We start from the raw sequence: 16,270 nt of genomic DNA, 5'->3' as shown, positions 1-16,270 counted from the left end.
TTTACTTGTGTACTTATGTATGTGTAATTTATGGAAAATGACTAACCGGAAATTGTAACGACTTCATTGAAATTTTTAGAAAAAACTGTGACCCTTTGTCTGAAACACATATAAATTCAAATGTGAGAAAATCCTCCAAATTTTATGATTTCCTAAACCTCTGTGAATGTAAATTCATTCGACTATTTGGACAGAATAAGCAGGGGGAGGGTGGGTGCATAGTCATAAAAGAAGACCAAGGTGAGGGTCACCATAAGAGAATAACAGTCAAAACTAGCTTCTTTGTAAGCAAGTAACAGATTCAAATGCAAACATTTAGATGCAAGAAAGTAAACAAAATCCAATAAAATAAGGCTCACCCGCTCCTACTCACCCACCCAAACGCTAAGGTCATCCATCAATTGCTTATACATTCAGAATAATGCTTTACAAAATACAACACAGGAAAACTCATAACTCTTCGCAAAGCTGGATCCCAGAAAGTAGATATCATATTGAGTCACCTTTTACGGTTTTTTCATTCATCCTTCTCAGTCACAACACAACACCCGTTTTCGACATTTTCGTGGTATTGTGGTCTGTGTGCCTGGTTGCTTTCCTTTCTCGTAGTATTATTGGTTTGGTCTGGTCGTCTTCCAACTCCTGAAGGGCTTTTGGTTTTCCTGAAACGATGCACTTTTGAATTTTATGTTTACTCTGCTTGTCGTTGTCATTCCTCCCTCCTTTTCTGTCCCCCAAGCTGCTCCAGCCTCTTCCATTGCATTTAAGAGAGTGGTAAAAGTGCAATGATTCACAACAAAGAAGACCCGTCACAATAGGTGGGGATCTACATGTGAAGGAGCCCAGAATAGGTAGACACTCATATACTGGGAAATATCAAGGCGTGCAGTATAAATATACGCATATATCAAGTTGCTCACTCCTTTTTGCCCTATGACAAAACGTAAAGGGCACGGCAGTGACGCCGAATACGACGACGACATCAACATCATTTGTATCTTTGAAAGGTTTTGACTGGAAGGAAGGGAGAATTTTTCATAAAATAAAAACCTGCTAGAAAAAGAGCTGAGAAAGAAGAAAAGAAAGCTGGAGCATAGGATAATAATAATGCACCAGAAGCAGAAGCAGAAGACGAAGAAGAAGAGTAACCAACCACACAGGACGATAGGGCGACGAGTCTTCTTCGAGAGAGAGAAGCTGTCAGCAACCTTTACCCAATAATTTATCATTCATTGTTGTACAGGAAGGAAAGTACAAAACTAATGCATATCTGTGTTCTCAATTCCCTGCAAACTAATTTTCCTTCGTGGATGGAGTAATGGTGTCGATAGCATTCTTTCCTGATTATTGTCACAAAAATTACAACTCATGTCGACTAAGTGCCAAACCCCAAGCAAGCATGTTATAGGATATGGCATGATGTTGCGGGTTAGGGATTTTTTTACACAAGGGACACTATTATTAAGAATTGGTTTGGAAAGGGTAATGGAAATCGAATACTTTCAAAGACACTTCAAAAATAACTAATGGTGCATCGCTCTTTGATTTGAAGTGTTCCCACAAAACTTTGTGTTACAGCGACAATTCTTTTATACAATTTATTAAATCAATTGAATGTGGTAGTAGGAGTGGGAGGGAATGGATCATTAAATGTCGATAAGGTTTACCCAGGTTAAAAGTGTAGAATGAGGCGTCTTATGAATTTGTGCCGATTTCAGCACATTTAAAATTATTGAAAAAGTTGGTCAATCCGAAAAATTCTAACCTCAGACTAGTGTAGCCTGTCCCCGTTACAGCAATTTCAATGTTTATGGACGAGGTCATTATTTAAGTAGTCCTTCCATCCATGTGCACCCATTTGGCAATAAGCTTAATCTCATTTAAGCTGGAAGTCATGAACTGAAACTGGACGAGACGGACAAGAAAATCTGTGCACCGAATGTGACGAAATGTGATACGCAATATTAGGGAGAAGAATGGAATCGATGTCAATGGATTTTGGTTTTTGGCAGGCTTCATGTCTGAACATACTATTTATAAACATCACAGTAATAATAATATGTTAAACTACGTATATACCAAAGTTTCACTAGTAATCTGGAAAAGGATGCAGACAATTTAGTGAGGGAAAAGAGAGGAGGGCAAGTATGACATTATTATTATATTGGTCTGCTGGGGAAATAAGTATAGGAGGCGACGCTTCATTGTCCTGTCCTCTTCTCGTCAAATAAAATTCCCTGTCCTGGAGAGAGAAGCACCTTTTAGTTGACGTGATGTGGTGCTGGTAATGCAATGAATTTTTTTGAAATTCTATGCCCAGCATGACTTGTATTGTGCATGAGAAGAAACCTTTGAAGAACCTTAATCCGTCAGTCGGGAGCCGGTTTTATTGTGACACGTGCCAGAAATTCACAGCTTGGGTGACAGATTTTTAATTAATTAATCCCTTTATGTTTGAGCTTTATTGGTTTATTTCTGTCGGACCAAGAATAACAAGCAAATACTTGACTGAAATATAATTTGGTCCTTCTCTCCCTCTCTTTCTTCCTTCTTCTTCATTCCTCTTCGAGACGGATGAATTGGAGAAAGGACAAAGTTTTTGGAGCAAAAGGATGAGAGAAATTGAAACACAAGTTGCTCGAATTTTCTTATTAAATTCAGTTCAACTTCAAACTTTCTCAAATGGAATATCATCACACAAGAGCAGCCCAGCGTTGGTGAACATCTGAATAAATACGCAATTTTACGCATCGGATCAGATTTTATGTTTCTGCAGGCTAAAACAGATCTTCTTGTGTCGGCCACCTTTGAATTTTTTGTGCAGTAAATTTTTGGAGTGGGATGCAGTCTGCATTTCAGCCTGAAGGTAATTCTATAATAATAGTGCGTTTCAAATTCCAGCCTTTTTTCCTTTTTTACGATTTCTGCGTCGTGTTAGTTGGAAAGGATAGTTGAACATTATTTTATGCTGATTTATATGAGAGAAATGGTTACATGTTGGTTGAACATTCTTACACATGGCTGTTTTTTTGTTGATGCTCCATGGTGGTGAGACATCACATTTTTTGAATGATTTTACACAAAGCTCGAAATTGATTTTGTTTGAATGAGGTTGGTTGGTGGTTGTTGGAGTGGTTGCGTCCATTGTTCGGTCTCATTATTATTAAGATGAAGAAGGAAGATGAGTAGCAGCAATTCTCTACTTCTCGGTCTAATTAACTCTCATCAACCACTTCCCATCATCCCATTTCCCCCAGTACGTAGTTCTACGTTCAGTTCAGTAGTATTAAATTTGTCCTAGCTGACCATCACTTCACAAGTTGGCCATTCATTCATTTCAATTAAGTATAGAGACTTTCCATTCTTTTCTATGAATCAACAAATTTCACAAATTATTGAAATATGTTATATTGTCAAATTTCAACTTTTGTGCTTTCCTTGTAACCGTATGATGAATCAAGAATTAGGTGAAAATGTTATTAAAATTAATTTTACAATTGATAATGACCAGAAACTTATTATTAATTTTCAGTCCATAATTTGAGTTAATAAAATTACTACTTTAGAATATGTTCTGCACATTTGGTTCCGTTTTATGGGAGAAATCAGAAAAGATTATTTTAGGCAGGTTCATAAGGAAATATTATCATTTCTCATCTGGTTAGAATTATTGACTGCCTGACTTGTTTTGTTTCAAGAAAAATTAATTGTTTGTTTAAACTTCTTTTCCCAACTTTCTAATCTCATGGGCTTAAATGGAAATCTGTTGGCTCTGCTTGGGTTTCCAGCCATCCAAGCTGACTGACACTGACATTCAAGTAAATAAATAATCACCCCAAATGTTCTGCCATGAGTTCTGTTCTCCCGTGATGCACATATGCACAAATAGCTAATAGAGAAGTCGGCGGAGGAGAGAGCTCGAGAATGGCATTCTTTCCCATGGTCTGCTGGAACTTGGTGGAACAAAGTTTTCAACTGGAGATCGACACTGCACACACTTGAATTTTTTTCCTCCCCATGCGTAAAAAGTCTATTATGATTGCGAGTTTTAGCACGTTAAAATCATAAACTTGAGAAAATTGTCTAAACAGATTTCCGTTATGACGGTTTGTTTACTACGTTTTGAAATGTGCCAGGTGCAGATTGTTTTTATGCAGTACGCGTGTAAGTCAACTCCAGTTATTACATAGCGCCACCACATATTTTTAAATTCTGTCAACATCATCTCCAATCAATTTAATGATACACTGGTTTTTTTGCATCATAATTCAATTTTGAGCACACCATAAGCGAATATTTCATTCATCGAGGTAATTTTTCAAACTCATCGTGTACGTAGAGTCCAGTACATGGTGTCAATAATTTCATAAAAAAATGTGCAGTTCAAAAAAATTCATATGACGTCTACAACAGAGTTTGAAAATTTGGAATATTGAAAGTTTCCAGGCTCTGGAATGTCCCTGTACATACGTAATCTGCATGTGTGTGATTGACAAAGTAATTCTTCCTCTCCTATGTAATTTGGTAAAACGTTTCGTTTTCTACCACTACCAACTACTTCCATAATTTATATGCATGCTAATCCCAAGTTTCCTTCATATCTGCACCCGACATTTCCTCCGCTGGGACAATAAGCGCCTGTCATCAGTACCTGTCAGTGACGAATTTATCCTCAATTTTGTCTACAGGGAACTACAACTCTGCACACACGTCCATGTTGTACTCGAAGCAATAAAGAGGCATAAGTATAAAATCTATTTTTTTTTTTACAAACATCCAGTTTTTGTGTGTGTGTGTGTGTATATCGTTAAGATATCGGTGCCATACATGCACACACAACCCTGAAATATTAGCGTTTTTATGCAACGTGCGTGGTAGTGAGCTGGAAGGAAAGGGAAATTCATCATAAACGGTACGGCGTAAAGGACAACGATGCATAAAATTTCAGATGCGGTAGATTGGACATAAACTCGACAAGACGTGGGATGACGTGATGAAAATAAAATGCATTCACTCGACTTACCCTATTTATGCTGAGATGCATTAAGGCTTCCACTCCCTCGTTTTGGGTCTCAGGATGGGATGAGCCAACCCGAATTGCGAATACTTACAGGCAACGGCAGAAACCGATATGTCTCTGTCTAATGTCTTGAGCCCTTTGAATAAACAAAAAATTCCCAGACTGATTTCCTGGTGGCTCCTTCACCATCATCATCCAACCACCCAACACACACCCACCACCGACCAGGCCAATACCAAAACCACACTCAATTTAGCCTACCAGCTTTCTCCTCCGGTATCCCAGTTGGTGGTACACGGTGATGGCATAGTTTCCTCGTCCTGTGCGAATGGTGGTAATGGTTTGCCATCAAAACCGATATTTCTTCACAATATATCTTCCCTTTTCCTCACTCTCTCTCACCCTCGCACTCTCCGGGCTCAAACACCTTTTAGTCGAGTTGGCATTAGCACGGAGAAAGCAGGGTAAAACTCTCCATTGAATCTGAATCAAAATTATGATGAGTTTTTGTTCGCCTCTCTCGCATAGTGTGGTGATGACGGTGTTTTTACTCCATGATGCCACTCAAGTCGATAAAGGTCGATGGGCCTGGCTTGCTGGCACTTTTTTTTGCCGATCTAGATTTTATGCGGGTGACGTTTGTGAGAGACTATGTCGTCGTCCATCGTCCTCCTAATGGAGCACGAATTTTATGCCAAAAGCCATGAAGTCTTTATCCATTAAATGTTTTTTTCACGGTGAATTTATTTCCGAGAAATGAATCATTTTTCTCTTTGATGTGTACCAATAAATTAAATTGTTTCCCATCTTTTACGCCCTATTAGGTGGGGAATGATGCGCTTAATGGAAATTCTATTTTTTAAGTAAATTACGATCAAATAATCGTCCCCTCCAAACAAATCTTCATCGATGCTGCTCCCATACGAGGCTTAATAATGAAGCATTTCGGATGAAATATTACTGCAACTACTGAAGTGAAAGTATGATACAAATTACATCCCGGTATAGAAATTCGTTGGCTTCTGTTGCGTATGTACATATTAAGTTTGTTGGTCGTCGTGAACAGCAGATTATATTGTTGAGAATCAGAATTCCCGAAAGTAATTTCCTTCTTGGCTGCTCCGCTGTCATCCCGATGAAGCACTGCATGCAGTCGACTTGACTATTAGCAGTGGGCCCATCAATTAATAAGAAATGACGTGGGGATTAGGGTGTAGGTGTGAATGATGTGATGTGACGAGATCGGGTGAGGTGGAGTGCAAACGCTGATTAGTACAGTAGTAGTGACTCTTACCACTTCTCTTTATTTAATGAAACTCTCCTCGTCATTCGTGGTGTGGATGGATTGCTGGCGTGGTTATAAATATATCGTGGTGGCAAAGGGCTTGTTGTTCGGGGATCGATGGATGAATCTCAAAGTGTGAATTCCAATTTTGTTAAGTGCCAGGCCATGCAGAGCATAAATGCCCACCGCCCGGAAGGATAAATTTCATTTCCAAGAAAGCATAAACTACATGAACATCCCTCGTTGATATCAAGTATTCTCTATACCGTAAAAAATGGGATTGATTTCCCAACCAAAGTGGTGTTATATGTATTGATAAACAACTCGAAATATGCCATACGGCTACTTATGTACATATCCCGAGTAAGAGCCATGCCATCAGTCAGTCAGACCCACCCTTCTCAACAGGAAAACAAGTTTGTGAGAGTATTTATTTGGTTATACCACATCCCTTTTTTGCCTGCTTCTATCATCACCACCTTCCCTAAAACAAGATCGGAAAATGGGTTGTGCGATGCACTTTGTTGTGATAAATTATAATGTGAGTGTTGCGTTGCAAAATATCAAGCCAGGGCATTATCATCCATCTAATCATTGAGCTATAGTACGTATGCACATATAAATACACACAAGAGCAGGACAGGCAGACTGGATGTTGTGAAATCAAATCATTTACACCTCACTTTCTCCCCATCTACCTCACCTCAATGAAGAGCACATGCATACCATTCCCACTGGAGAGGAGCATCAGAGAGGAAGGAAGGCAATGGCCAAGTATATGTACAGCCTTAGATGGATGCGGACCAAGGTCCAACTAAATTTCCAAGAGATCAATCAATTTCAATATCGTTTGTTATGGTGGTTTTGTTCCATCTAAGTAAAATTGATTTCGTAGGTGTTTTGATTAAACCCCTTCGAGACTGAATTGATAACCTGTGAGGAATCTGGGAATCCCAAATTGGAAAGTGTGAAAGAGCTACTCACAGAAATTCGCCAGACAGACACAGGCAGATCCTCGCCACACACGCACAGACTCGTTCGACGTAAAACGTATAGGGAAGAAAACTCTGATAAAATAATTAATGAGCATTCCAAGACAAAATAGTTGGAAATGAGGAGAAAGTCAGATCAATTTAAGAGAGCACCATCCGCTTGGAGCTATTCAATTACTGTTAATCCACTATAATTTATTGTTGTCGCACCAGGAGGAGGAGGGGATAGGTTAGTTGGGTAGTAAGTCGGTTGGTTGGTTTGGCTGAGTGGGCTTATCGTACCCAATCTCATCGTCATCGGTGGTGGAGACACTGATAAATTCTTCGCTTCGTCTACTTCTTCTTCTTCCACAATAACACATGTTGTCTTCTCTAATTTGCAGGATTAGTTTGCTCCGTGAAAATTACGGAGCTTCGAGTTCCACAAAATGTCCTCAACGGAACACATGAGCCCGTAATTCTAGACTGTGATTTCACGCTGGTAAGTTATTTTTAATCTTGTTTTTTAAATGTGGAAACATTCGTTTTTTCTGTTTCATAAAATATTTATGTAGCTACAGCCATCGTGGTTGTCTCATGATTTGCACTCTCTATGCAATTGTATTAATATATCGCAATAATATGCAGGAGGAGGATGAACACAAGACAGGTGTTGTGGTCAAGTGGTTCTTTAACCGAGGACCCTCTTACGTCTACCAATGGATTTACGGTATGCAATGATTCTAATGATTAATTATATCGTCATTGTATCTTTTACCGACACAATTCATTTGACCATATATGTATAAGTCATCTCTTAATTTATCTACTAGATAATTTAGATAATGATCAATTAAAACAATTTTTCGTGCACAAAAAACCAGGTTTAGCAGGTAATTTAGATAATGATCACTCAATACTTATAATTTTGTGGCAGGCCAAAAACCCGTTGGACTTGGGATTCTTCGCAACCGTCTGGACTTAGATTATGTAGCGTCTGACGAAGATTGGAATCGTCACAGAGCTCTTAAAATTACCAACCCAACGACCGAATTAACAGGAGATTGGTAAGTTGATACAAGGACAGAAAACCTCTTTCTCCTCCTCCTCCCGCTTCTAGCAAATGACATCAAGCGGAAATGCAAATATTCTTTGTGAATCTATTACACAGTCCATGCCCTTATGTATTATATATCTTTCTTCATTCCTATTTCCAGGCTCTGCAGAGTTTCTACTTTCAAGTTGGACGCCATGAAGACGGCTAAGATGATTGTTTTTGGTAAACTAACGTAATTTGCTCCTCATTTCCCTGTGCAAATAGACAAACAAACGAAATAAGCAAATTTTAAATTCAACAGAACCAACATTTGTATTACGTTAACTTTGTTATGTTTAGTCCTCTTCTCCGGTGTGTCCGTACCTGATACCTTTCCTCTACATCCATCCATACGTTCCGTACTGCTGCCACTGATAAATACTGCATCCTGCTACATAGTCCCACCACGGCTACACTACTTCTTTCTCTCTGTCTCTCCCAGGAGAAGGACATCATTTGTGCAATCAGGTCGGTCGATAGGAGATAACATCAACAGAGAACAAGCGTAGAATAACAACCGTGGTGGAATAGTGATGCTGGTGGAAACACATCGGTTAGTTAGTCTCAGTTTGTCGGCTTATTTACGATACAGGAAAAAGGAGTGAACAGCAGAGTATCATATTTGTATTCAGAACCCAGTCCATAAGTGTTACGTAAATTGGGGTTGGTTGCTGTTAGACCTGCTTATGACTTAACTAACATGCAACAACAGAGAGACTACAGAGAGGCAAAAAGAGACCACTTTAAAACCAAAACTCACATCCACATCCACACACAACACGAGTTCATTTCTTGCTGCGGCTCATTCTTTCCTTCCTTTCAACAAATCCACACTACAGCAGCAGCCAGCTCTACCCAACCACCACCCACGTCCGAGTAGCCGGACTAACAACACACACACTACTTGGATCACAGCCAAGACATTGGAGAAAGGAGAGAAAGAGCTCAAAACTCAAAGGGCCAAAAACGGGTTCCACCACATCCAATCCAATCCATGGATCTAACGCAACGTAAGCGGCAGCAGGAGCAGAAAATCAGCCATATGTACATACATACGTACACATCTATATCCACCGATACCGGGTAACCCCATCAGGATTCAGACAAACAGAAACAGCAAACATAGCTTCGGTAAACCTACTTCCACTTTGAAGAAGATGAAGCAAAAAGAACATCACTCTATTTTTCATGGGTTTCACCAACAACAACACACAACGCAGAGGAGATCTCCGAAAGACAAAATGTGGAGAAAAGAAGAAAAAGAATTAGGTTTACAAAGTTTAAAAGACTGTTCGCAACAACCTACGAGCAGTTTGTTTAGCACACTGCACAGTAAATATGAAAGTCTTGACGGAGTTTTAGAGGAATCATGAGATCAGGAGAAGGCTTGTTTGAATACATTTCCATTAAATATACTCTCCATCCCTGCTGAATGAAACTTAAATATCGCTGGAGAGGGGAGGGCATCAAACAAGGAGAATACTTATTTTATCTTTGGCGCTCTCTAAAATTTCCTAAAATTATTTGCACACAAGTCAAACCATAAAAGTTTAAAACATTCTTCATGAAAGCTTCCTTGTTCCAACAACTTTTCACAGGAGACGACCAACCGACGGACGGAATGTGTATGTGATGGTGTAGTGGGCCACACTACTTTTAACTTCGTTTTATTCGTTAGCTAGTTAGAGCCGACTTTTTGACTCTTCTTCCATGCTTCTTCCCAAACTCTGAATTAGCCTGGTTGGCTCGGATGAGAGAGAGACCAAGTAAAAAACTCTAAAATTAGATTAGGATTAGGATCAGTTGTTGCAAGTGAACACGACACAATTTCTGTAAACCGATGGGATGTGATGTGGTGGTGCTTAAACTCGGCATCTTTCTCCCAGCCAAAAGGATGTGATGGTGGTTGTTCGGATTATTGCTTCGACTATGAAAGGGCCCCTCTCATCCTCAGTCAGAGGGACAAATCGTATGTATGGGATGGCATTTCTTGCTTGTATGGCCCACTTGACTCCAAAAAGTCCAACTCTCACTCCTTTTACTTCTTCATTCCGTTGCCAGTTTTGCCTTTGTATCTCAAAATTAAATTAGGTAGAGTCACTGGCAGCTTCTTCCACCACCCGGGTCCAGCAATAGTGCCCATCTCACATTACTCGACCCGACCTCGACTTTCTCGGTGGAAAAATGTGGTAATTTGCGCCGGACATGTTTCCATTTCAAGAAAGTTGGAACCAATAAATGGAAGATTGTCTAATTTGGTAAACATTTCCGGAATTACCAACTTCAACCAAAAACATGGGGCAAAATAAATGCGGCATGACGCATTACAAGTAGACACTCAATATGTGTTTCTCTTCTCATAACCTTAATGATTCATCGGGGAAACCATCAAGTTAAATGCAATGTTCAAAACGGAATAGTATTTTTGTGTCTTAATCAAGTTTTAAAAATTAGGGTAACATCCAAATAACTGACACACTAAACCAAATCTAGGTCCCATATGGAGTAGTGGTGGATTTAATGAAATTTTTGGAATGGGTGCCAGCTAAAATTTGGCTGAGCTAAAACTGCACCAAAGTGAACCAGTGCACATTTATTCATGACCTTGCCAAATGTGTTTCGGTGTTGGTGATGGCTTATTGCCACCGTATCATATCATTATAAGGTCACAGGTGCCACTTTTGGCACCCACTTCCACTTCCTTCCTTCTTTCAGGAAACGTGTGGCATTAATATACATACGCGCGTGAGTGTGCATGTATGAGCACACGTTGGAGGAGAAAGTGGGGAAAGAAGGGCAAAAGATCAATTTCTTTTTATTTAGTATGTGGAGAAGAAGCTTGTAAAGTAAAATCTAAACTGGACATGAAAAGGAGTGAGGGCAGTAATGAATATGGATACGTGGGGAGAGTTTAGCTGCTGCTGCTGAGAAAGCAAGGACGACATTTTCCGTGCTCTGACATGCCGCCTGTGTTGTATCATGAATGGATGTATCAGCAGCCTTCATGTTCTCATTCTCGTTACTTTTATTAGAGCTGGAGGAGAGGGAGGCGAAGGAGAATTTCGGTGGTGGGAGGCAGACGGCGGGGTAGATGAGAAGATACCTGGTCCGTCTTGAGTGGTGAAAGTGGTTTATTGGGTAGAAAGGCCGTGTTATTATCTCCCCCTTATGATCACCAAGGGTCCAATATCCTTAGAAAAATTTGGAATGTGACAATTTTTCTCTTTAGTTATTTGCCTTCTAATGGTCCAAATGGGCACTGTGCTCTAATAAAAAGATCCCTCTCCGTTTAAATAACTTCAGGAGACCTTTTACACTTATCTTTGTGCATTTATTATTCCTTATCTATTCACATTAATGCGCTTATACTGTGTATGTACATATCCTCACGAACGAACAAAACGGCTGACGTCCTCAACTCCCACCCGCTCAGTCAGGTAAGTGTATAAGGTACGTGTATATGTATCCAGAGGAGAAAGTAGTCGGCTTACGTGTGTAGAAGGAAAGTGAGATCGAGATGTGTTTAAGCACATGGACGGATACATTGGGTGCATTTAAAAGTTGAGCAAACATGTCCCACCAAACTCCATTGAACTCCTTTGGGCAATTGTCGCTGCTCTGATGCTTCTGCTTTTTCTCCAAATTGTTGGATATTGTGTTCAGCTCAATTTCAATTCAATGGAACAGAGAAAGAATATGAGATGAGGTTGTGGAGTCGCTACCACACAAAGCCATTTACTTGGGCTGTTGGTCGGATTAGTGTCTCACATTAGAATCCAGCCAACCCAAAAGAAGGAAAACTACTGGTCACCATCACCACTAGACCTTCGTATGCAGCAGTGGTAGCATTGTGCGGATTATACGTATGTACATTGAAACTTTCACCTCTGACAGAATCTCCAAATCAATTATTTAGCAGAATGAGTAGCAAATGAAAAAGTAATAGAGGGACGGACACCGTGTTGGTTCTGTTCTTTTGTCTCCTCACCATTATTTTCTTTTATTAGAAGGAACAATAGACGGCAATGAGTGAATTTTGATAATTTCATTTGCAGCTCCACAGAAAGTTCACGATATCGCTCTCGTCTCTCGACCCACAGCAGATTCTATAAATATTTCATGTTGGGGTGAGTCAATTTTCAGCTCTCTTCTTCCATCGACTATTACATATACCCTACTAAACCGTATATCTACATGCATGTAGACTACTCTGAAAATTATAATAAATGTCCCTACGACCTCCCACTCAGTCTGTCCAGATGAATGCTGTGCACGTAAATTTCGTGCCGCATAATACATCAGAGTCCAAGAGCAGTAGTTATAGTGGAACCACTATTAAATGCGTAACTCTAAAGAAAAAACAATGCTTTATTATTGGTTTCACTTGGCTTAAAAGTTAACTTGTAGGAGCGACTCGAGTGGGATGGATGGTTTGAGGACATTTAAGCAATTACAGAAAATCTTTAAACAACTAAATGTGCTAAAATTGGCCTAAAGTGAACATTTAATTATTTCCTTAATAGCGACTGGAGCGTATCCTGAACCAAAATTGACAATAACGTACGGGAATTACGAGTAAGTGGTTTCCATTTATCGTTAAACTTTGTTGCTCTTCTTCCTCGCTATTGCCTCCATTATTCTGACACTGGCACTGGGATAAGTATCTCCATTATTGTTGTCTTCAGTTCTTTGACTGGTCGCTGCTGCAATTATTATTTTTTCTTCATCTGGTGGTTTGTTGTTGGCTTTTGCAGTGCACATAAATATTTTGGCTCAGTTTTTGGCACCATCTTCACTCTCATCCTCTTAAGATATGAGTCTCACTTTATGTTTTGCAGCTATATTTACATCTTTATATGCATGTGATTTAGTTGAATAATTTCATGCATGAAATGAGCAAGAAGAGTATATTTACTCGGTGCAGTTTTCCTTTGCTTAAATATTTTCTAGCTCGAGAAAAGCTAATGTCTCTCATACCGATAGGCTGCATTATTGCCAAACCAGAAATAGAAATGAGTAATGAAGGTTGTGTGGTGTTGAAAGGTTATTATGCAAAAGAAAGACAGCTTATCTGTTATCAGAGGCAGTTATTCTGTCATTCACTGGAATGCCTGGCACTACAAAATAAAACGAAATGCAATTATTCGTTCATCATCCACATGACATAATTTTATAGAAGCACTGCAATGCTGAGTACTGCTGGATGTCATGTCATATGACTTTCCATATCTTGTCTCAGGTCTGCCGCACAAATAGCATGCTGAAAATTAAAACTTGTTAGAATGACACCAAACTATGAAAATGAAATACTTTCATGAAAATGGAAGAAATTTAATTACACGAAGGAAAAGTTTGTGACATTTTGGCATGATTCTGGTCGGAATTCTGAAACGTATCCAGGAAATTGATATTGCCAAGTTGAGTTGATTGTGATTGAGTTGTTTTCATTTTCGCCAACACCACCACATACCGAACGATGGAATCTCATAAAATATTCGGCGCAGCTGTTATTATTACCCGAGAGAAAATTACGCTGTCAATATCGTTATTTAAATTATTCTGATTTAGACGTTTTTGGATGATAAATATATTGCCAGCGAAGCTCCAAGAAAACCCTTGCAACATGACTTTGAAGAGGCCACCAAGGGCGTTGTTACATAACATTAATATTGCATATGCTAATATTAAAAAGACTGAAATTGCAATACATGAATGGTCTTTTTCTTCCTTTAATGTTCGTGTCATTTCATATTTATGTGTGTTTGATGTGCCCAATAAATTAATTCGACCATCAATTAGTTTATCTAACAATGCCCTTTGTGAATAGAGATTAGACGTATGTAGTGTGAATCAAAAAGTACCCTTTTACATGTATCTACGCATCGAATTATCGAAGGCACTATGGTCTGTGAATTTAAAGGGTGGCAAGCTCGCCATAAGGAATGCATACAAAGCTTGCCACCGATTGAATACATAGACCATACCAACCACCATTTCTCTGCAATAAGGAGACTAGAATTTAACCTTATTTTACTTTTACTTGAACACTCAATAAACAATGACGAATAGGCGCCTTTGGGAAGAATGGAAGTGGTGGAAATGTTCAGATTACCTGGTGGTGTGGAGGGTAGCCGGTTGAGGTGGATTTTGGTAGTCTATATTCGTTCCCGAGAGTAGAAAGTTTGTTTGGAAGGAGCAAGTGTGAACTGTGAACAAAAGATTAAAGGAAGCCTTTGATGATTTCCCAGTTCCCGTGGATGGATAATGGATGCCGTGCTAATTAAAATCTTGTGGTTTAGTTTCTTCTTTGTTCCATCTCTTCATCGTGCAGGCGCTGCTGATGCAAAGTAAAAGCTACCTGTTAAATGTGGTGGTCTGGCTGCCTAAATAGCCACCACAGCCAGAAGATATTATGTAGTAACCTCGATCCCACTCCTTTATGAGTTTGATGATCTCTACTGTTTTCTTTGCTTTCGTCCGACCAGTTCTGGTTAACCCTTTTACATTTAGCTTACCATTATCACCATAATTATAATCATCCTTTGGTCTTGGCTGGTGAAAGCACGAGGCAAAGTTCTATGAAAGCTTTTTGTTTGCATTTTCGACCTGTAGGATGATAAAGTTGCCTTGTTTCGCAAAACTTTTGTCACTTTGGGATTTAGCTGCGAGTCTGACTTGTGTGATCTTGCTTTAATTATATTACGCTGCAATATATATTTAGATATGCAAACTATGTATAACTCGCAGACGTATCTGTAATATATACATACGTACATGGATAATATATACATTGCATTGCAGTATTTTGGTGGTGGGTGGGTGGGTGGTTATTGCGTACTTTGGGCAAAACTAACTTTACCAACTTACAGTAAATACTGCAAATACGTAACCTGACTAGAAATCACTATCACTGAATGATTTTGATCCCTTCTTTCCAGACTACCAGATGTGAGAACGGACTCCTTGTGGAGTGAAGGTACATTCGCTATAAATATAATAATTTGGTATTTTGCAATTGTGTGTAATTTTGTACTTTTGTTGATTGAAGGTGCCTATAATGTTGCAGTTCATACAGAAATTAAAGGTAAGCAAACAAATAATTACCCACTTAACTAGAATACGCAGAATTATCGGGACTCCGAAATTAAAAGTTACATAAACTATGCTGAGCAATCATTTTTATGGATTTTTTCAGATAGTGACCTTTCAGCCCCTTTGCCAGTTATTTTTGACTGTGAGCTCAAGGTAAGCAAGAAAATGGCGACTCCTGAACAAATAAATATTCCTTCCCATGACGCAATCATTTTTTTAAAGCAGAGAAACTTTTTGAGTATTTCATTTCAATGAGAAGTAAAAATAAAATTGGTCGCCATCCAACTTTTCCAGGCCACTAAACAAACCGATGAAATAATGTTTTAATATTGTGTCCCAAACTTTCCTTTCCCATATGCTACCCGATGAGGATCGAGGCTCGCGAGGAGTTGGAATTGGAGAAAATTGTGTCCCTTCTGCCCCAATATCTTTCCATTAATCCCAAAAGAAAGTACATTCCTTGGACTCGGAGCATATACATTTATATCCTCAGCCACTGGCAGTAGCAAACCCAAAGTAAACTATCGAACACCTGAACTATTCAACAATTCCAATCCAATTTCAACCTCACTTTCCGTGCCCCACTCGACGACTTTCTCTTCATTCTTCAGTCGTCCACCTACTCCACACGGCCATCCACACTATATTATACTCACCATGGCCAATATGTATAATGTGCAATAAGTGTAATAAGGGGGCCTGACATATATGCAACGTTAGCTGTACATACGTACCTATGACCAGAAACGACTCTTGTTTATCTCAACTCGTTCTGATGGAATGAAATGAAAAGCTTATAAAAGCTC

General features: G+C 39.2%; 1 protein-coding gene across 1 annotated transcript in view; it reads left to right on the top strand.

Moving 5' to 3' along the window:
• Positions 1-16,270, top strand: part of LOC110844259 — a 63,505-nt gene that overhangs the window by 35,172 nt on the left and 12,063 nt on the right. Inside the window, exons 2-10 of the mRNA XM_022090417.2 lie at positions 7,681-7,778; positions 7,925-8,006; positions 8,214-8,343; positions 8,494-8,555; positions 12,428-12,499; positions 12,896-12,947; positions 15,311-15,348; positions 15,421-15,456; positions 15,568-15,617. Of these exons, the coding sequence (XP_021946109.1) occupies positions 7,681-7,778; positions 7,925-8,006; positions 8,214-8,343; positions 8,494-8,555; positions 12,428-12,499; positions 12,896-12,947; positions 15,311-15,348; positions 15,421-15,456; positions 15,568-15,617 (620 nt within the window). The remainder of the gene's footprint in view (positions 1-7,680; positions 7,779-7,924; positions 8,007-8,213; positions 8,344-8,493; positions 8,556-12,427; positions 12,500-12,895; positions 12,948-15,310; positions 15,349-15,420; positions 15,457-15,567; positions 15,618-16,270) is intronic.

The sequence above is a fragment of the Folsomia candida genome, unplaced genomic scaffold (assembly GCF_002217175.1).
Source record: "Folsomia candida strain VU population unplaced genomic scaffold, ASM221717v1 Fcan01_Sc002, whole genome shotgun sequence".
Classification (NCBI taxonomy): domain Eukaryota; kingdom Metazoa; phylum Arthropoda; class Collembola; order Entomobryomorpha; family Isotomidae; genus Folsomia; species Folsomia candida.
Note: the sequence above shows the minus strand (reverse complement) of the source record. Positions and strands in the feature narration are given on the sequence as shown.